Source organism: Poecilia reticulata, linkage group LG1 (genome assembly GCF_000633615.1).
Source record: "Poecilia reticulata strain Guanapo linkage group LG1, Guppy_female_1.0+MT, whole genome shotgun sequence".
NCBI lineage: Eukaryota > Metazoa > Chordata > Actinopteri > Cyprinodontiformes > Poeciliidae > Poecilia > Poecilia reticulata.
Genome location: NC_024331.1, coordinates 28,152,589 through 28,176,106, shown reverse-complemented (window position 1 = coordinate 28,176,106; position 23,518 = coordinate 28,152,589). Strand labels below are relative to the sequence as shown.

The following is a 23,518-nucleotide window of genomic DNA, read 5'->3' as shown; positions in this document are numbered from 1 at the left end:
TCCCCGTTATCGCCTCATCTTTAAACATTTTCTGAACCATCGAGATACCTGTGGAACTTCTTCTAGTGATATGTTTCCAACAACTACAGTACTCATCTAATTTGTTTTATTAATACATGAACACTGTGCATAGAAATTATTAATCCACAGAGAAAAACAAGAAAAAATGGCAGAAATCTGGTTGAGAAATCTGGTTTTAAGAAATCATGATAAGATAAAGAAATTTAAGCTACCGTATTTTCCGCACTCTAAGGCGCACCTTCAATGAATGGCCTATTTTAAAACTTTTTTCACATATAAGGCACATAGAATAGACGCTACAGTTACGGTTGCCACCCGTCCCGTATTGAACCGATACGGGACGCGATTTGTTCCGTACTCTACAAATATAGACGTGTAATACTAAAGTGGTCCCCGAGTGCTTTATATAGTATTCAGCCCCAGTCGTTGTTTCACTCACGGTGTTGGTGTTGCGATATTGTGCCCAACTGCTTTCTGGGTAACACAGACCAACCGACACGCTGCCGCCGCAGTCTCTGTCTCTCTACCCCCGCCCACCCGGCTTTAAATGTATAGGGGCTGGTCCCTTGGTGGACCTAGTCAAAGCACCCCGGATGAACATCTAAAACCACTTTTTGACATAAAGAATGTCAACAAAACAGTCCGACTCCGGTCGGTCAGGAGAGCCTTCCGCGACTGGGCCAGGGCGTGGCCGGACGATGGTCACCCTTCTCCATTCGCGCACAGCATGTTGGTGGAGAACGTGGTGCTAAATGACCTGCAGACGACCTGATTATCAGGTCAGTAGGTAGAGGGGTCAGTCAAACTTTATTAACAAACCAGCGTTCTGACAACTATCCCAGCATGCACCGCGCGCTTCTTCTTCTACGGGCGAAAATTAAGTCGGCGGCTGCTTACCATAGTTGCTAGACCTGTTGTGGCTCAATATTGGTCCATATATAAGGCGTACTGTCGGCTTTTGAGGAAATTGAAGGTTTTTAGGTGCGCCTTATAGTGCAGAAAATACGGTAAACAACAATTGCACAGATAAGTGTAGATCTGAGGAAGTTCAGCCCAAAGGTTTGAATGAGGCTTTACAGGATTAATATTTATGAATAGAGTACGTCTCCATCAGCAGTTAAGAAAGCAATTAAGCCCTGAGAATCGTCCACTTAGGGCTTTACTTCCTTTCACCCAACTTTTCAACTGAGAGCATTTTTTTGTAGAAATAAAGCAAAGTTTATTCCATTTGCATAAGGAAAGCTCACTACTTGGACTTTCTGTGTTCTGAGCAGGAATTCATATTTAATTAGGTTTAGGCATGATTTGTGAGCTTCCATTATACAAACGGAAAACCCGTATCTTCAGAATATTCCCACAGACAGCTGCTGCATCCTTTTAAGCGAGCTGACAGCTGTGCCGGATTTTTAACAATGCATTCAAGAGGGGTTTCGTTTTTGAGCGAGCAAAAAAAAAAAAAAAAGTGCAGGGTGTAACTCCGCAGCTTGCGTGGATTATCATCAGGTCAGTAGGTGGTCTTTCAGTTTGGCAGATTTGCATTCAGACTGTGACTAAATTTGGACCAATGTGTGTCGCCCTGGTTGCATTTACACCTGCGTGCTGTAAGTACAGGTCTGAATGGAGCCGCAGTGGTAAATTACTCAAGCATCCCAAACAATATGAGTCACTGCAGATTCTACTTCAACGTTTACAAAGCGACTGTGTTTATTTCTGTTCCGCTATTCCATTTTAACAAATGTGTTTTTCACAGCTTATCTCTTGATATTGTAAGGAATTTAAGTAGTTTCCCCTGCTTTTTTTAAAAAAAGACACACGTTCAGGCTCAAGCTGTCTGTGTTTGCGTTTGAAAATGTGTGTTAGGGTCTTCAGGGGACAGTGAGGACTGTGCAATCAGCTCGCAGGGACTGCGGGTCCCCACTCAGAAGTCTTACTCATCCAGTGAAACGCTCCGAGCCTTCGACCAGCACCAAGACCAAACCAGGTCAGGGCTCATCGCTTTACACATTTACATTTTGTCTAATCTTCTAACACGGATAGGGAGTCTTTCCCTTTGTTTTTTTGTGAAATTCTTAAAAATCAGTATCAGGACAATATGAAATGTGAAGATTAAAAAAAACAAAATAACAGAGCTTGCCTGTTAGTGTTTTCTCTTCACCAGTATAGATCTAAAATATACCAGAAAACACTTTGCTCTTTGCTTTTTACAGGTTACTGTACGGTACCACCAAGGGCCACAAGGAGATGGTTCACCGTGAACAGGATAATTACACCAGACATGGTACGTTTACACACACACACACACACATGCACACACACACTAGACTAAAAGCACAGAATATAAAGCATCGTTAGAGATAAACACCTAAAATTACACTACACATGTTCAGGGTATGGCATTTAATTTTCAAAAATGGTTTAATTACAGTATTCAAGGAAATAATTTCAAACCTGTAAAAAATGATTAATCCAGCTGATTAGCTCACAAATAAAGTTCAGACAGGCAGTTCTTGCTCTCTGGTTCTTTTATATCAAAGCTAAAAAAAAAAATCCTTTTTTATTTACGTTAATAAAATTTTAAAACACACTTCCATATCCGCAGTTGAATAAACAGACATTCAAACTTCCTACTTCAATTCAAATGAGGTTAAAATGATGTACAAAGTTATCTATTGATCTTTTAAGAGCGATATTCATTATTGACTCTAATTAAAGCTATTAACAGAAAAACTGCGCTACTTTACAAATATGAAGGTTAATTAAAATGTTTTTTTAAATTGACTTCAAAAGAAAGTAGTAAATCATTTATTTAGTTGACATAACAAATTGCCATCCTTGTGTTTGCGTTGTAGGCCAACACTTCAGTCTCCGTCAGCTGGGGATTTGTGAGCCCCCTCCACGCCGAGGCCTCCCGTTCTGCTCCGACATCGGCCTTCCCCATCACGGCTTTTCAGTCGGCACGGCACAAGACGTGGACTCGGAGAGTCAGGCCGTGATGTCGCCGGAGCGTGCCATGCGGCTGTGGAGCCGAGGGGGTCTGGGTAAATCGTCTGGGAGGAGTTCCTGCCTGTCCAGCCGCTCCAACTCGGTGCTGACTCTTACGGACACGGAACATGAGAACAAGTCAGACAGCGACAACGGTAGGACACGAGTTTGACTGTAGTGGCTGAATATGTAGCTGTCAGAAAACTTTTTTTTTTTTTGTTTTGTTTTTTTTAACCCTTTGAATATTTTAGAATAACTTAGTTGGTGCTCGGGAAATCAGTAGAGTTCATTTTTTGGTTACACCTGTATGTTTAAGATCATCAGGTAAATTTTAATATCAGACAATGTTGAGATGCCTGGGATACACTCTGCTTTAGCTCGCTCTTCTCCAGAATTGTTTTAATCCAGTCGCATTAAAGACTTTTCAGGACATCTGAACCTTCCATTTAAACGCAAACTTTGACTAGGCCCTTTCTTAGACAAGGTTTTGTTTTAGCCAATCAGACTGCACTGAATCTGTGTCTTTTGCATGGAGGATGGGGCGTTTAAGGAGGACAAAACTCAAAATTCGCTGCTAATTATTTAATTAACGACCACAAGGTAGCTGCCTGCGCACGTTTATTTATTTATTTTAATGATCATGGAGGACGGGGGACGTTTGTGCATCTGTGTTTATGTGCTTCTGTGTATAAAATGCATATTAGTTATTCTCAAGGTAATTTTCTCTTACAGGTGTGCATGTGTGAAGAGTTTAACGCGTTACCCCCTCACAGACACACACGTATAATGAAATACAGTGTGTTTTCATTAAACTCAGCACATACACGTTTTCATTAAAAGATGGGACGTTGTAATTAACAGTGAGACAAACTGCTGAGTCCTTGCATTTACTTATATTAAGTTCGATCATGTTTTTATTAAATGACATGATGCCGCGGATGTCGGTGCTCTGGAGGAAACTCTTTGTATCTCTAAAAATGAGTAGTCGTCAAGTTTTCCAAGGCTAATTGACTTTTTAAAGCACAGCTGTGTTTATGTTTGTGTGCGTGTGTTTGTGTGTGTTTTCACACGCCTTATTTAGAAGTACAGCAAGAAGCCAGTGTGTGTGTGTGGGTATATGTACGGAGGTGAGGTGACTCAAATAGAGCCGCAGTTAATTTGGCTGACACCGTTTTCAACGTGTAATCTTCAGCTGTTCCAGTCTACATCTTGGAGAGAAACTAATTTATTTAGGTTTATTAATGATACTTGTAGTCTAATTTGCTGAGTGGTTGAAAAACTGGACAAATTTCAGGTAAGAAGTAAATGTAAAAAATGGTCTATCTGTGCATTTAACTGTTCCCTTTGTATCTAAATATAGTGCTGCTTCAGTCATTACTGATAAAGGCAGCCTCTGGCAAAAACTTTGGGAAGACAAAGAAATCCTATACTGCTGGTGCTGGAGTTAAGTTTGATTAATAAGGGTTCGCACCTAAGATGATACTAGTCTTTACTTAAGATTTTCTTTAAGTAAGAGACTGTTCACTTTTTATTTTTTATTCTGGGACAACTTTTCAGAAATCTTTAACAGCTGTTGCTGGCCTAAAACGAATATCGCCCAGTCATGCAATTTTGTGTGACTCCACTTTATCAGAAACATTGACTATAGGGTGTATGCAAGAGATGGATGCAGTCATGTGACACCAAATGTAATCAGTGCAGAAAGGCCTGAAAGTGCAATACACCTAATGGCTTTAAAACTTCTCTTGGTTTCAGTGGACTTCTACCTGAAGACTCTAAACTCTCTTATGAAATGCTAATTACATTAACATTTTTACTTTCCAGTAATAATGTTGGTCATTTTAACATTTTGTTGTAAAATTGATATTAGAAAACAGATACTTAATTTTGTCCCGTTGCGTTTCTTCTACTGTCTCCCTTTACTCTATTTCCTTTAATTTATACCCATCAATATTGTATTCAGAAATTCACAAGCTGAATACTTCATCTCCAACTTTAAGTGATGGATTTCAGCTCCAAATGGCAGCTCCAAAAAAAAAAAACAAAGACTAAACTTTATTTTTATAGCATCAAAAGTCATTCTATCACCTCAGGTTTTATGCTTTATGAAAAAGATCAGTCATAATAATAGTGGCAGAACATCAAACTAGATGTATCGGTGGTTTTAAAGGATCAGGTTGGACATACAGGATGAACAAACGGTTCTAGGATTCAGTTGGATCTGAAGGAAACCATTTCTCTTTTTACGTTTTCAGTGTGTGTGTGTGTCTTTCAATGCTGCCTTTGTAAAGCTGACCAAAATTATTGATTTGTCTTTGACCTAACTGTTAATGAGGTTTTTTTTTGTGTTTACTGTTTTGTTTTTTTTAAGATCTTGAAAGGAAACGTGTGGTCATGCTTACACACACCAACCCCGTCATTAGAGAAGGTCGGCTCTTCACTAAGCAGGCAGACACACAGAACAGCTAAAAACCTCGACTGCAAAGTTAGGACTTCTCTGTGGAGCAAAACCACCTTTCATTGTGGATCTTAGATTTGGTAACAGAGATTTTTAAGATGCTGAAGTTATATAACTGAGGAAAGCCGAGGCCAAACCCTTTGTTGTTTCATCAGTGTTCTTCGGAAGACGGCAAGAGAATAAACGGCAAACCAAAGTGAGGATGGTGAAGTGAGGAGAGACAAAGATCAGAGAGGTGGGGGGATGTAACAATATAAAAGGGGAAAGGAGAAAGTTGAGAATAAAGATAGGATGGGAAAGGAGAGAAGCCTCTCTGTGTTGTTTGTTCTCCTGAGAGGAAATATTAGACCGCAGACGTCTGTCTGGCTCCCCAGTGGACACACACACCCAAACATGCGCGCAAACACACAGCCAGATTAACGCTTTTATGGTGTCTGAACCCATGGGTGCTCAGCTGGCGCTTGCCCCGTTACTTGATACTGATGATCTCAGCTTCACCGGTGTAAAAACAGGAGAGACACAGATGTATTCACTGACATACAGTAGGTGTATTTGTCGCTTTTCCCATATCCGGTTCAATAAAGCGATCAAGAATGCATAGAGCAGTTGTTATGTTATAAATACAGCATATGTATTACTGGCTGTTCAAACAAACTATTACAAAAGACTGGGGGGAAAAATGGGTAAATGAAAGGAAACAGGCTTCTCTTGATTTTGAAGATGAAATGGTTAAGAACAAGAAAACTGTAGAGGCAGACAGATAGTGGAAGAACTCTATCTCGTCTTTGCTAACCAGATTACTATGTGTCAACAAAACCCTTAATCCATTTGGCATCTCTAAGCTGCTTAACACTATAACCTCAACTTTTATACAGACACACACACACACGCACACACCCACCCACACACACACATACAAGGCTTTTAACCATCATAGTTGTACCATTTTTGCTTGGATTAAAAGGACATTTTTCTTCTGCCTTTTCTCCATTATTGATGCACAGATATGACATCTGCCTTGATATGCAGGTGCTCTGGAACCTCAATATGCTCATATTTAATGGTAATATGTGTAATAAAATTTTGTTCAGCTTCTTTCTTTTATCATTATTACTATTCTTTGTATTCTTGTTATAATTACCATGCAAATAATAACTGCTTGATACTCATGAGTATCTACTATCTAGTATCTACAAATAGAATATATGAGATTTATTTTCTTAATACATAGAAACTTTTTCTTAAAATAAGAAAATTTTACGCTATTTCAAGAAATTCACTGTCAAGTAACATTTTCTTTACTTGAGATAATTTTTCTTAAAATAAGATAATATATCTTACTCGTATAMGTAAAATTGGCTTGTTTTAAGTAAAAATACACTAATTTTAAGATATTGTAGGTTTATCTTGGTTAGATATTTTTTCTTGTTTTAGAAAATCTTGACAAGATAAATTTTCTTGTTCTGTTGGCAGATAATTTTTCTTATTTTAAGAAAATTATACCCTATTTTTGTACTTTTTTTTTTTCTTGTTTTTGAAAGGGGACTTTTTGCAGTGCAGTATTTATGTTGAGATGTAATTATTGAGCAGTCATATGTCATTAGTGCACTAAAAAAACGATCAAATTCAGGTTCATGCCAGAGGCAGACCACACAGAAAAGCAGTGACTGAAAGACCTTTTCAGAATCAGGCTCACATTTTCAGCGTTTCACTGAAATCAGTTCATAACTACAAACCTGAAAATATGCAAGAACTTCAGCATCAGAGGACGATGCAGATTAATACCAAACCACTAAACATTCCTTCTGGGTTCAGAGTGAAATTCAGCTGATGCCGCATCATTTTCAACTCGGTGCCATGTTTCTAAATGTATATATAAATACATATATAATAATAATAACATTCTATCAGAGGATATCCTCTTTTTCCTTATGAGTATTTATTTCACTGGGATGAATTTTCTCTCTCTTCTGCTTTATATAAGTTGTGTTTCATGTCATGCTGAAGCTGAAAGAACATTTTTTTAGTACTGCAGTTGAACTTTATTTTTACCTGTAGCAGTAAAGGTGAAATGTATTTATTAGAACGCTGTTGTGGCAGCTTTGGCATCAGCTCTTTTCCTACAGGAGATTCTCTGTAGGCTTTCACACACATTTGATCTCCTCAGACTGTTGGATATGATGGGCGGCGTCTATGAATGGCCGTCATCAGGATGGTCCACAGTTGTTCTCTCAAGTTAAATATCATTCTACACTTCTGGAGAACAAACTTAACCCAGAGCCACTCCAGCCCCATCTTGGCTGTGTGCTTTGGCTCTGTCTGATGTTACTAATCTGTAAGGCAAACATTATATAAGTCGTCTCTCTCTTCTCTCATATAATTCAACTACAGCTCCTTTCCAGTCTGCCACGGTTTCCACTTTTCTCTATTTGTGGATAATGGCTCTCACTGTGGCTCAATACTTTAGATATTCCTCTGAAAGCGTTCTCAGATTGATAGATGTCAGTGACTTTGTTTTTAATCTGTTATTGATTTTTCTCCAGATCATGATGACATGATGTGTCACTTTTTGAGATTCTGCCTATTTCATTCTGTTGTAAGTTCCTGATTCTCAATGTCTGGCTGGAGGGTCAAGGTCAAGTTAGAGGTGACTGGAAATTTCCATACTACTTTTTCATTCAGGACCAGGCTGGTTTGAATAATTGTCTTCACTAATGTATTGGTAATCATCATTTGAAAACTTAATTTTAAATTTACTTGGGTGAACTTTGTGTGACACATATTTACTTGATAATCTGATCTATGTATGTTTAGCAAATAAACAAAGAAATGCACAAGGGCCAAAGATTTGTTCACAACAATGGCAAATAAGCATGGGCATGTATTGTGGTCACATCTAGGTGAGTGTGTGTAAGAGTGTGTGTTAGCAGGTTCATATGATAAATTATGCATAAGTTGAGCTGAACATCAACTACCTCAAACAGGGAGCCTGTGTGCTTACTGTTCTAGTCGCAAAAGCTCTCCATGGTATATTCTTGATGGCCTTCGTACACATGCACACACACACACGCAAACAAATACAACAGAGAGAAAAAACAGATATTTGCTGGATATGACGAATCACAGCAATAACCAACGTGAATGTGTAAGCATGGAGAAATTATACATGCACATTCACCAGGATCTATTTAAGGACATTTTTCTTACACCATTGCTGCATTATTGATACACAGATATTGCAACTGCCTTGATATGCAGGTGCTCTGTATGTTTAGTAACATGTGGATATAAGTTGGTTTTTTTTATTAACTGTAGAAAAGCATAAAACGTTAACTGCAGATATGTAGTGTGCCAGGTACATTGTTTTTTTGCCAGGTACATTGTTTTTTTGCCAAGCTCTGTGTGTGTGTGTGTGTGTGTGTGTGTGTGTGTGTGTGTGTGTGTGTGTGTGTGTGTGTGTGTGTGTGTGTGTGTGTGTGTGTGTGTGAGTGAGAGACGTTAGTAACTTATTTTGTTTATTTTTGAATGCAATACAACTTTATTATGTGAACAACAGGACATCTGGTGGCTCTATATGAACTAATTTGTTGTGGTTCTTTGTGTGTGTTTCCTCACACTTCCAAGCTTTACGCTATCTAAGGAAGTGTAACGTAATCTTAATACAATTCTCTCTCTATACAGGACCTTCATTCTGCTGACATAGGCATTTTTTTGTATTTATCACTTATATGTGCTTCCATATGAAATCTGTGTTTAAAAAAAATTAAGTTTCAGTCTTGGATTAATATAACTCCTAAATAGGTTTTTTAATCTGTATGGTTTTATTAATGTGTAACATTTCAGGGATTTCCAATCTAAACCAGTCCACCAGGGGTGTGTGTTGCATGCCTTTATGCACTCTGAAAAGTGAGCTTGTGTGTGTGCGTGTGTGTGTGTGCGTGTGTGTGTGTGTGTGTGTGTGTGTGTGTGTGTGTGTCGCATCAAAAGCACTGAAAGTGGTCAAGGTGAGAATGGAGATCAAATATCAAATAGATCAGGTTGAGACTGGGTTCCATATCTATCACTGTGCTCTTGACGTATTGATGAAGTGTCACATCCAGATTTACACAGCCAGACCATACACACACACACACCCACACCCTAACTCCTCAGCTGGCTTTGACTTCTTGCGTGTTCCAGTATTTGATTTTTACTGCCACGTTATGGTCCTAATTTTTTCACTTCTTTCTCACATACATACACATTTACACCCAGTCATTAGTATGTGGTGCTGTGTGATAGCTGGATCAATAGGAGCGCTGTTCTTACAGGATCATTTGGCCTCTGAAGCAAATGCTCTGACAGGCACTACATCATAAGGACATTACCACCAAGCCGTTTTCTCTTACCCACCCCTCTGCTCTCTCAATCCCTCATTTGCTTTTTTCCCTCCTCTCCCTTTATCTTTTCTGATCTTTATCTCATAAGAACAGTGCCACTGCGTCCTCTTTTTATGCTTCCGTCTGCCGCTGCTCTCTGACTCGAACTGTTTCTAAGAAAACTGAATGAAAATGAAGCGGTCAAAGTGAAGTGTTGCCCCATTTGAACTAAGTGTTATTGTTTTTTTATACATTGTATTTATAGAGGGAACTCAGAGGTGCTTTGCAGACTAACACAGAATGCAATAAAACACTAAAATTACAAAACAAGACACGCATTTAATGAAACTAAACATAGAGCTCCACCATTTTTTCATTAGCTGCGGCTTTGTCCAACAGTCCAAAAACATAACTATTAGGTTAATTGGTTTCTCTAAATTATCTTTAGGAATGAGTGTGTGTGTGTGTGTGGTTGGTTTTTTTGTCTTGTGTGTCCCCGTTTCCCTGACATGAACTGGTGATTTGTTCAGGGTGTACCATTGCAGATAGGAACCAGCCCAAAGGATAAAAATGGATCAATGGACTGATTGATTGATTGATGGACTGATTGTGTAGAACATCATTTATTAGGTGGGGATCACAGTTATAGATCCTTTTCTGCAGGGAATATGACTGATATCAAGGTAAAATTAACTACTTGAAGAGAAACATTTTTGTTGAGTAAATCAGTGGTCCCCAACCTTTTTATTACCGCGGACCGGTCAAGACTTGCAAATTTTGCTGCGGCCCGGGGTGGGGAGAGGGGGGATGGACAGTCAGATGAGGCTTCTGCATGTTGGTGTTCCCACTAAATACTGAATATGCCTATTTGGGTTGTCTTGGCCCTTTTATCGCAGCCTGTGGGGTTTTCCCTGACAGGGAACGAGAATACAACCTGCTGAATGTGACAAGTAGCCAATCAAAAAGCGCAGTGATGTAAGAACAGAGGGGAATCCCAAACAGCTGACATATCGCGCAACTGAGAGTCCGGTGGACATCGGAGATGATATGTGAAAATGTTTATTATATGTAAAGGTCATTATTATGTTTATTCAGTTAAAAATGTTAACTATGAAAAAACACAGTCACCCTCAAATCATAGTGCAGCAAATAGATCGGCTGCTACCGTCGTCTTTTATCCACCGCCTTTTCTTTTTGTTACGTCTTTTATCTCTTAAAATGRCTCCACAAACTATCACTATTGCTTCTACATCGTCATCCGTGTTTGGTTATTCTAAATTCCCGTATGCTATGTTGGGGGTTTTGTGGATTTTCTTCTGGAATCGCGATGTTCGTGACTGGAATCGGTTCATGTGGTTTGTTGCTCCTGCCGTGTGGCTGGAGACACGAACCGATCAAACCTGTTGGACTTTTATCAGCTCTGTGGTCACAGAGGTTTGGAGAATCGGCCGACAATTCTTAAATCTTGCCRTCTAARCCAGACTTAAGACTCACAAGCTCTACTCATCTCCTCTCGACCACTGCCCAAACGCTCTGACTCTGGTCGCTATTGTAACGTTTATATATCCCTTCAAAATAAGATACAGATGTGCCACAAAGACAAACATTTTACTTTCGTGAAAATTCTAATTCACGATAATGACTAACGGGAGCCCTGAGCTTATTTTTCTGCAATGAGACGGTCCCATCTGGGAGTGAAGTGTTGCTTATATCCTCAGCCTGCTTGGTCTCTACGTGGCGAAGCACTTTGAAGCTTCATTGTCTCATTAGCAGCCGGTCGCCACATGTTACACAGAGCGGCTCATAATGTGGGACTCACCTACTGGTCCGGGATAAATCCATTCTCCTGCCTCTTCTCTGGGCCTTTTCCCCTTTGCAAAGAAACTTTCCAAAGACATCTGATCTGTTTCTTACTCATTTTGCTGCTTGTGGGCTCAGCGTTGGCGCGCAAGTAACAGAGAATCCGGTTAAAGGATACCACGGACCCGGGGTTGGGGACCACCGGTGTAAAAACTCTCCCATATATGGAAAACACTTTAATAGGTGGCTGGACTTTTCATGACCAAATTACTGTGCGTCAGCTACCCAATGAAAAATAAGAATAATTTCCCCATCAAATATAAATGTGTATTGTTTATCTTGAATTTTCTTCCCCTTCAGCGTCGAGCTTTGGGATTTTGCATAAAAATGACATTTTCACACCAGGATAGTTGAGAGGACTTGGTCTCATTGGGTGTGTTCTTAAATCATACATAAAATATGTTTCTTCTTCTCTTTGGTTTAGTTTCTCTAGTGTTTTTTTTTTTTTTAGGGGGGTGCGGGTTTTTTTTCAATTCACTATAATGCTAAACGCTAAGTGGATGGGAAAAGCTCTGTCTTTTCACATCCACAGTTAAACTATGTTCAGAGATTTAAGACTATTTTGTGAGTTTTTTTTTTTTAAACTAAATGAAAACTTTTTTTCTGCATAAATATTCTTTTTGAATGTTTGAAACTTTTTTCATTGACACTACTTGACGCCTCCCTCCCGACGCACGACGTTTGATCTCCGTTTAAAACGACTGACGGAAGCACAGCTATTTCTCTTGATGTTAAACAAACCATTATTCTCAGTGTACTTTTGTGGAGCCCAATGAAGAAAAGAAAAATCTTTTGCACAATGTTTTGTGCTGATGCGGCTGTTTAGTTGGTGCTCCCCTGGTGACCACTAAGATTCAATTCCTCACCATAACCATGGAGAATTCTATCATTTAGAGCAGTGTGATATGTCAGCAACTCTGATACTGTGGTGGAACATCAATTGGCTCTCAGATAATTAAATACTCTGCAGAGGGAGTTGGAAAGTAAACTGTGTATTATATATGAGGGACAGGTGTGTGTTGATCCACAACAAATTTTCTAATTTAAAGACATTGAAGATGAATCAGTTCTAATTTATTTGATGCCGGAACTAGATTAACCGGCCATTCTATATTATTATTCATCCATCTATCCAATATGTCGAACATAGTTTTATTAGGACATCAAATAAAACCATCAACACCTTCAAACAGCTGTGCAAAATATGATCCCTAATCAGTACAAGGTAGACTGAATACTAATCACTGCCAAAGGAACCAGTGGTCCTTTCTTCACCGTCATCCACTCCAATATCTCACCCCTCCTCTGTCTGTTTCTCTGTTTCTCACACATACATTGTAGCCTTCCTAGAAGTGTCTGGAAAGCGAGTGATAGTGCGGCTGACCTCAGCATATGGGGAATTTTACTGAGAAACTTCACATAAACACATACACACAGCTTTAATTCCTGCTTATTTTTAACATGCAAACTAACACACTCCCACCTCGCCTTGGCTGTCCTTCGTAGTGTCATACGGCTTTCACTAAATGGGATTAGGCCGCTAACAAAAGCATTTTACTCTAGTGTGTGTGTGTGTGTGTGTGTGTGCGTGTGTGTGTGTGTTTACAGGCAGGCCTGTTGAGTGGGAGGGCCAGTCTGTCTGTCTTTTCGTGAATTTCATTCAAAGGGTGGCATTGTTAATATTCTTACACTGACACACTGCTGTTATTGATATGAAAAACTAAATAAGAAGAACTTGTCATCATTTTTAACTAATGGAGAAGAAAAATAAATATTTTTTGGGGAAAAAAATAAATTTCAAGAAGCATAAACATGGAAGCAGGCATGATGAAGGCCGTTAGTGATGGTATTTTCTGATGCCTCCTCACCACATTTGATATACATAAGCAGCAGTAATTATTCAATGCTCCTCCACCACCAGGCGCAGGCCAGCTGACAGCCCTGCCTGGATGGAAAATTAGTAGAAAATTAACCAATACTTACCTGATACATGATTCATACTGTATTCTATATGTTCTATTTGCTCCATACCTTGAATTTTAATTTCATTGTTTGGAGCAGTTTGTAAATGATATTCATCAAAGCTAACAGTGACACAAATCTCAAAAATAGTTTATTAAATTGTTGTTGTACATCATTATATGTAATAATTTTAATTAAAAGGAGATGTATAAATCAGAAACGCTTTTAAATATATTTTTCAGTCTCACTTTATTATTACATGTAGTATTTCAGCTGGAGAATCCAAGAATCAAATATGTGGTAAAATTAATACTTTTTATTATTATTTTGCTCCTTGTGCTAAAGTACATCATGACAGATATGCTAATGGCTTCTGTGGCTCAAAAAATTTACCTTACATGTGATCGATAAACCTGCACAAAAACGTCCCAACTATTATAGAAAAGATAGACCGGATAGACAGAAATCAACTATTTTCATGCTGTCTGTGGCATAAGAACTTGAAATAAAGCGGCCAAACTACTTTTGTGTTCATATTTGGTTGGGAGGCTTCTTCTCTACTGATGTCAGGACAATTAGGAAGAAAAAGAAAAATTAAAATGACTTTTTTTTATTCTACAAAAAGCATTTCTCATGTTTTTCACAAAAGTGCCCGTTTTGAAAAAATGTATATATTCTTGACCACATTTTGGTAATTTGAGGGCCCAATTATCCGCCTTCTGGACAATGATGAAGGACAATGGACCTGGATGCCCCCCTCTCTTGGTAACACGACTGGAACGACTTTCTACGACTGCACTGAGACGCAGCTCGGTACTACATCAGTTCCTTCAGTGGTATATCTTCTCTGCAAGTTTTTCTTCCATGACATTGTCACAAAGACAGAAACTACTAAGTGCTTATAAAAAAAACCAAAAAAACACTTTAATCAAATCAATCTTGAGTGTTGCATAAATCACCACTCAAGGACAAATCCGAAGGATCTGGTGTAACCCCACCCGACAAGATCAACAATATAAAAACAAAAACATGCAATACAATCTGATGAGAAACACAAATGTGTAAATCCTACCTGCAGCGTTGAACAGTCACACGCCCAGGCAACGCCACTACCGCAACGTCAGTAATGGTGGCTCTGCATAAAAACACCACATCAGCACAGATGCTACGTTATTAAAATGACCGAATGAACAGTTTTCCTCCAAACCTACCAGAGTCACCAAACAATGGAGCTCGTGGGCCCAACACACACCTGGTCACACACCCAGGAAATTAACACTTAGCCACCATCCTGCCAGTGCCAGCTTCCCTTTTGTGGAAGCTTTTGGCCGTAAGGAGGGATAAAAAATAGATAAATAAACACAAAACACATTTCTGATGTTTATGGAACATCCTGTTTAAATATATTTATAGATCTCTTCAGGCTGTTTTAACCCATATTCTTTAGAAAACCAGTTTTCTGACATAGATGAAAGCACACAGTTCTTGTGGCCTTGGCTATTGCTTTGTATAATTCATCCAAATATATTTTTCTTCACAAAGAATATTGATGTAACCAACCTTTTTCTGAAGAAAGATAGCTGTTTCTTTAAAAAGTGAAAAGTGGTTTTAATGTAAACAGATGTAAGATTATTGTTTCCCAAGACAATGTTTGTCACACATCATCTCTGTAACCAAATAATGCAAAAACAAAAGTACAAACTTCAGGTCATTTTTGTAGTGATTCTTTTTGTGGTCATCACTGCTGTGTCAATGTTAATCTGAAAATAGACATAAAAAAAAAACATTATCAATGTGAGAATAAATGCATGTCTTATTATAATCACATTGTAGCTCTTAAAATCCAGTAAATTCTCTTCTCACTAATATTTAGTACTAAACTTAGAAAAACAGAAACACTGTTGATGTGAACCTCCAATAACATTTGGAGCCTTTTTAATTTCTTCCCCAATCTCATTATGACTCAAAGATTATTCTGATTAAAATGAAGTTTTGCATAGCTCATAATTAAACACAAAACGTGGCGCTAAATTAAAGATATTGATCCTCATACCCTGCCATTCCCACATATGCTCATTCATTGTTCCTAGGGGACAATAAAAAGTTTTATTGTTCCATTTGCAAAGGGTACTTATGGGGCATTGCTGCTAAGCAATCAATGCCACTCACTAAACAAGTGTGTTAGGTTCTCATTAAAGAAACTAATTTAAATTTCAAGTAGAAGAGCAAGAACAATAAAAGGAGAAAACAACTTTGTGAAGTTTTTAAGTCTTTTAATCAATTTTGATCTATAAATGGCAACGATTTTAATATCAACTGATGCCAAATTGTTCTCAATGTTGAATCAAAAATGTGCTCAGTTCTGTGGCTTCAGAGTAACAACATGCAGCGTAGACCTAGCAGCTGCACATCTTAATCACAACTCTGCATGCTCAAAGGTAATTCCAGTCTCTGCTGACCCGTTTCTATTAAGACTTTTGCAGCGTGCTAGAAAGGGGCATCTTGAGTGATTGGACCACAGCAAAGCTAACATGTTGTTTAATAATATGCATACCAGCTAATGATAACATTGAACATTTTAAGGATGAGACTAGTTAAAAACAGTGGCTTCATTAATAAAATGTTTGGTATTCCATCAAACCAGAATCCAAAGAACCAAGTCACTGCATAAAAGTTCACGTCTTCTGAATTACATCTTGCATCTAGAAAAGTCTTTGCAGTGAATTTTGTTTGACGATCTAGATTTTTCATCCATGTATCTTTTGTACAGTGCGGACATCAAACATTTTCCAGATCATAACGGTTTTAATGGCCTTTTTCTGTGCACCATTAATCTCTCTTCTAAAAAACTTCTGCAGTTCTCCTGACATGCTTGAAATCAACGTCTGGGTCACATCCTGACTGATCCCGACTAACCTTCTTTTAGTGTGTGGAGTTTGTTGGGTTTTGTTTTGCACCTGCTGTTTTAGAACAAACCTAAGATTCTCTGTGAATCTGAGTCCAAAATGTGACGCCTCTTAGCTGAACCTTCCTTCCTCTGACATGTTGTGTAATCAAACTGCAGTACACAGATTGTTAACGAATTGTTCCTTAATTGTTGAAAGAAATTGTTCTTGCAAGTCAATTTGATTGCATTTTTTACTCACGGCTGAGATGGGGTCAGAATTGGGAGTAAGTCCACTCTCTTTCAACAGAAGCACTTTGCCCCTCCCCCATATTTCCATATAATTTGTGCTGAATTTCAATCCGTCGTTGACGATTCTCTTGGATAACAGTAAGATTTATGCTGTGCTGCTTGTTACAAGGAAGTTTTCCAAAGATTTTCACCTTGCTTTCATTGAAGTTGCATTTACACTCACCTCATGCTGTTGCATGTACATGTGCAACACCATGTGCATGTGTTTAAACATCCTTCCTTTTAGCTTAACACAGCCATACCTATGCATGGCTGTTACCTGCACTGTCAATTTAATTTTATCCTGATCCATGTAATGAGCAGGCAGCAGTTTTGAATCAATCACAAAATCTAAAAGGAGATGACAAAGAGAAGTAGGGTAGGAACATCAAAAAGGTGAGGAGATCAATGGTGTGTGTAACAAAGGAAGGATGAAACGGTTCTTATGAGTTATGCACTTTCAGCTGCTTTACTTTTTGCTTTCTTCCCTCCTCTATCACACTCCAAACTAACACCATCCCTTTCTGTTAAGCCTTATCTCCCCCACAATGCATACTCAAGGTATTTCTAATCGGCTTATACTTGTTCAGCTTTGTTCTACATTGTAACTTATTATGGGCTGTGTCTGTCTCTGTGTAATGGATACAAGGTTACTGTATTTACCACCTGCCAAAGAACATCTCTTCTTCTATGCTCCACAAACAAACACACACGGATGAAGGATCCGAGGCCAAAAGTTCGAAACGCTCTATTCTTCTTCTTTCTTTGGGAGAGTAGGAGGTTAAGAGCAGAATGTAATTATAGGAAGTTAAGATGCACAATAGTGAGTAATCGAGGTCAAACAACACAGCTGGTAGAGAAAAGAAAACATGAAGAAAGGCTCCTGAGAAAAGCCTGCGCACTTAAACCTCTCACCTAAGACCTACACCCATACAGAGCTTTTTTAACCTCATCTTAGCCAGTTCTTTGCAGCTTGTTTCTTGTTCAAGTCTTTGCACACCACTTCTCTTGATGAACAAGACAGTTTATAGCGCTAATATGGAGATTCCCTGGAGATTCTCTGAGGTAGCAGTTGCAGGCATGCAAGTCTGTAAATTGGTACATTTGTTTGACATCAGTATTGATGGATGCAGAAGCAGATTATTGCATCTTTGATCTACATTAATGAAGACAGTTTTTTCTACCGTTCTTTACAAAAATGTTGCATTTGATTGAATTGTTGAATCAAGTGCTTGGTTGAGTTTTCCAGGCATTTGTCTCTCCACAGATCTGTTAAGCTCCCACAACAACACTTCAGTTAGGTTAATGTCTGGACTTTGATACTTCTTAGTCATTTTATTGTGAATATATGCTTTGTTCAAGCTCATTGTGGTGTTGGATGGCCAAGTTTCAGTCAAGTCTTAGTTATTGGATATTGGTCCTCATGTTTTAACCAAATATGTTGTTATATGGACACATTCTTGGTGAGTTCAGTTACCTTAAAGTGTTTTGGTCCCTTGACTGCAAGACGATCTTAAGCTCAGTGTGTGGATGCATTGCATTTAGTGTTTCCTGATAATTACTGCTTCTACTATGGCCAAACATCTGTACTTTGACTTGCTATGTCCAAATGAGTTTGTTCAAGAAACTCTATAATTCAGATGTGTCTTTGCAAGTCCCATGTTTCTAAATTGTTTTATGGAGGCTGTCTCCTGGCAACATATCCAAACAAACAATGCTTGTTTAGTTTTTATTTTAATAACTATTCTGTCATGGCCTTTAATATGTAAAACACTAATCCAGTTGTTTTCTGATACAACAGAATAGTCTTTGGGACTGTCCTGCTTATCCTAAGATAAGATGGTTTAGGTTAGCTTTGGGAAAATTTATCCTAAAATAAGTTCGTTTAGGATTATCATGAGATGGGTTACCAATAACCAATATTAATATTGTTTTCATTGTCTATTTTATTGTGTTTTGTAGGATTTTAAGCCTTCAACATTCTTAGGTACAATCAGACTGCTGCAACTATTTGGCTATCATTTCCTGATAATTAAGTGATGCCCCAACTTGGTGATTTTCATTTAAATTACTAATTTTACTAATTACTAATTAAAGCACTAATTAAAACACTAATGACTAATTACTTATTTCTTTTATATTGCTTTCAGTAATAGTTATTCATAGTCAAACCAAACTATTGTTGCACAGCAACAGCTATTTATTTGAGGTAATAATGCCTGAAAAGACTATGAGGGGAAACATGAAGACAAAGAAGAAATCCATCCCTTTCAGCAGCTGATTTTTAGGTTTCTGTTTTTTACTTTGTTGTTCTAACCCAACTGTTTTCCCAGAGAACCTGTGAACTCACCAGCATGTTGCCTCTCTCTTTGGTTTGCTGGATACTGTGTTCACATTTCCCACTAGAAGAGTTCACTTGCAAGTGAACTGAGACCCTCATTTTCAGTCCGACCACAGTTTGCTTATTTGGTCAGCACCAGAGGTTATACGAGATTTCACAACTATCCAAACAAAAGTGGACTATTCCAGGAAGCAAACTCGTGTCCATTAAAAACCACGCCAAACAGCTCCGGTGTGGACGCCCATAAGGTTTCCCATGTAGATCTTTTTTATTTCTATATATGCTCTCTGAGTACTGCCTGGGCTGACCTCTGCCTGGGATGTCGGATCTCAAGATGATTGGTAACCGTCTTCATTTTGTCCTGTAATTAGCAGCACCTACCTGCTGTTTGCACTGCTAAATATGGGAAATCTGCTTGTTGTACCCAGCAGTGATGTTTTTGCTCATCAGTGCAGAAGACTAGAACTTCTAGCCACATCAGTTTCTGTGTATCCACAGTAATCTAAGGTGATGATTTCACAACAAAAATCAAGACATGCAGTAGAAATGATGACAATTAAAATCCGTAGGTCAACTTTGAAATGTATTTCTAATTTAAAAAACAGAAATGGAAATTGTTGCTGCCCTTTCAGTTGACTATTTGAATATTAGATGTTTCATAGAAAAATGTCACTGCAATTTTAATTTTCTTTGTCAGCATGTGATTTGGTGAGTGTACAGTTTGCTGGTTTCATACTTCTTGATAAAACAAATATATTAAGGATGATGTTCTTTTGAATGTTGGAACATATTTAATAGAATTTTCTTAATCATAAAAACAACTTTACAGTACTTCCTCCCAGACTAAAAGCACAAAGCAGACACTGACTCTGGAAGAAAGAGGAGACCCTCAGACTGTTTATGCTCTGATGGCTTGCCATGTTCTGAAAAAGAAAAGGGGAAAAAAATCTGATTGGTCTGCTTCTGCACATGCTGATCTCTTATCACGAACATGACCTGCACTGAAGCTAGTTAAGTTTCCAGCATCAGTTGCCATGGTGATTCCCCCTGGTAAAAAGTGGAACAGTTTTGTCACACTAAAACTCACAGTGACATGCTGAAGGGACTAATCCTGTTGTTTAGTACAAGCCAAAGGCTTCATCATAACCCAGTCAGTGGACGGTGGTCCAAGCTAAAAAAGCACAGAAATGTCATGGGCTGGAAAAACTGTTAGCTCCGCTGTTTTGAAAGGTATCTGTGTAACGCTAAAATATATAATTAAATGTCACACGTGCTTGTTGGATCAGTTTTAGCATGCCAAGAGTGAATTTACTGAATCTAAAGAAAATGGTCACATAAAGAAGTCGGTCAAATGGGATTTTTTTTTAACCTGCTGTCAACTGATTAAAGGATCATACAGGTCTTTGAACGGCTTTTGGTTGCAGACGTGTGGATGCATTCGGTGTCTTGTGGAGCAGGGGACAGATAGACATAATTGGCTTTGTCTGTGGTAATTGTGGTGTAGCTCTCGCTTGTCGTGATAGAAGGAGCTGAGCCGAAAGTTGGTGCCCTCAATTTAGAGGCGAGTTGATATTCCAACCTTCAGAAGCGGTTAGAAGATGTATAGCATTGAATTGGATTGGGAAACGGACACATGCAGCTGAAATGAGCTTCCAGTAAAAGGTGGCTAAACTACGTCAGAGTAAAGCTGCTCTGCTGCATAGAAAGGGCGGTTAAAGTAGTTTGGTTACCTGGTAGAAGGACAACTTCTTGTCTGCTCCCTTCTGAGGTCTTATGGAAAAACCCCACCTACCCCAGGGGAGACGTAGACTATATATCCCTTCTAGTCTGGGATGCTTTGAGTTTTCTTAAGAGGAGTTGAGGAGTTTTATGGGAGGAAGTGTCTGGAATTTGCTACTGAATCTTGAAACGCACCGGATGAATAGGTTATTTAACTTAAGTGACAGAAAGAGCTAAACCTACATATGTTTAGTGTACAATGCTTGTTTATATAATTAACAAACATACAACCTTTCATTTATTAATCATCCTGTGTAGCTTTACTCCAGTGCTTTTTAAAACTATTTTTTGTTTTATTTTCACTCAGCTGACAGCCCTGCACTATGACTGTAATTAGATGATTACTTTGTGTTATGCTTTATAAAGCAAACCTAATCGTGCCATTGGTGTATGGTCAAACCCTGCATTTGTGTGCCTGTTTTTGTTCTTTGTGAGGATTTTTCAGGGAGAAACCCCTGTGCAGAAAACACAAATCTGCAAATATCATTACCAGCTGGATGCAGTCACTCTGCTCTCCTGTAGCTGTTGTCATATACATTACTATTTCTCTCCGTCTCTCACACACAAATGCACACATTAAAGCTGATATAGCAATTCTATCTAAAACATCGTTGACTTTGACTCATTTTTATATAATCGCCTCAGCCAGCGATCTTAACTAGTACCAGGTGGTGCCAACCCTAGCTTAAATTTAACCTGAATTCAAGCCTAATTCTCTTTAGAATGGGGCAGCTGATCATTGATACCACTTCCAGAATAGCAAGGTGAGGGTTTTGATGGAACAAAACCAAGATGTTTGTCCAACACCCACCTAACATACCACACACTCTGCCTTCAGTTTCTCATAACGGCTTTAAATGCTGTTTGTATAAAAAAGACCAAGAGAATAAAGGAAAAAAAGAAGAAAACCGTATTTGTCATGCATTTACTGTGGTTGTTTTGAATTACCTAGAATCGTTTCAGTTTGTCCTTCTCATGTGGCTGCGTTTCAGTTCTGTTGCCTGTTTTCCAATAATGACTGAAAGCCAGAGTTAAGATTGTTTTCTAAAAGCATTTTTGTGGGCACTCTGACATTTCTTCATGTATTCCCCTCAAGCAACATATGAGAGCCAGTGTTAGCGAACACCTTTAGAGGTTCCAGATGTCTGTGTTACTCGTATTTCAGACATGCTGCAGGTTAAACAGAAAAGGCTGCAAAAAGTAAACGCACAAACTAACGGAGAGAAATGTGGTTTTAAAAACTCTTCAGTATGAAAACAATGAAAGCTCAGGGATCATCTACTGCTTTCCATCTTTACACCTGACTGTGATTATAGCACCTTAATCACAGCTGTCAATCAGTAAAAGATTCAATTTAAAAGAATTGACTGTTGCCTATTGTCAGTGTAGTTACAAATAAACTGACTCGTTTAATGGGACTTTTTTTTTTACCTTTCATTTGCTCACACTTTGAAAACTGTGATGAAATGATCCCCAGCACACACGCAACACTACAGCTGATTTGAAATATTGTCTGTTTGCCACTTGTAATAAAGTGGTCACACTTTGAATTTGCCAGCTGTTTAAAAGAATGTGAACAAACTATTGAAACAGAATGGCATTTGAAAAGGTTCATTGTGTGAGCCAAATCAACACACCTTTGTGTAAATCAGAAAAGGTAATATTCTACATGGATTTGGGCATGCTGATATAATCGTTATTGACTTTCTCTCGCTCTTTGTGTGTGTGTGTGTGTGTGTGTGTGTGTGTGTGTGTGTGTGTGTGTGTGTGTGTGTGTGTGTGTGTGTGTGTTTTATGGTAATCAAGCCACAGGTGGGTAAAACAGCATGTCTGTCATTCATCTTAAATGGTTTAGTCCAACCCACATGATCCAAGTGATCACTATTATTTAAAACCAGTTTGGTCGAGGCACACACACGCACACAACCCTACACACACACACACGCACACACACACAAACAAACTACTCTCTCTTGCTGACATGCCAAACTACAGGGGCACACTGGTCAAGATTATTATAGTTATTTCCAGGTCTGACAAAAGAGGCTGTAATCTCCACATTCACAATGATACACTGTCATAGCCCGGCTCAAAAGAGGAGGGTCACACAAAATGCTTGTTGATTTTAGTAGTTATTTAGCAAAAAAAAAAAAAAAACAATTGTGGAAATGAGTCACAAGATGTCAGTACTTTTTCCAAGTGAAAACTGGTGCAGCGACTACAGTGAGCTAAGCTGAGTCTATGACATCCATCATGCAATCACTATTGTTTCTGTGAGGAAAAAGAAACGCTGAAGTTCAGCTCAATAAATCCATTACATCTGTGGCTCTTAAAGATTTGAGAGGAACTTTGACGTCCCTACATAACAGTCCTACAAAGCCAACTGGAACAAACATTTCAAACCCAGAAAAAACAAAAACCAGTCAAAGTTGATTGGATCATACATCTTCTTGGGAACATTTCTAATGGGAGCTATAAAGAGCTAAAGCTTCACCTGGTCTGATGTCATTGTGACCCACCCTCTTTCTCAAAACTGGAGCTTCTGTAAACCCTCTTTTTTGTAGTTGTAATGTCACGCTTTT

At 38.6% G+C, this 23,518-nt stretch overlaps 1 protein-coding gene across 13 annotated transcripts in view; it reads left to right on the top strand.

The window, feature by feature from the left end:
* tenm3 (teneurin transmembrane protein 3) overlaps positions 1-23,518 on the top strand; it is a 549,164-nt gene that overhangs the window by 322,476 nt on the left and 203,170 nt on the right. For all 13 annotated transcript variants that reach the window (XM_008419232.2, XM_017305071.1, XM_008419253.2 and 10 more), the window contains 3 exons: positions 1,882-2,002; positions 2,229-2,299; positions 2,871-3,158. In XM_008419232.2, coding sequence (XP_008417454.1) covers positions 1,882-2,002; positions 2,229-2,299; positions 2,871-3,158 — 480 coding nt within the window. The remainder of the gene's footprint in view (positions 1-1,881; positions 2,003-2,228; positions 2,300-2,870; positions 3,159-23,518) is intronic.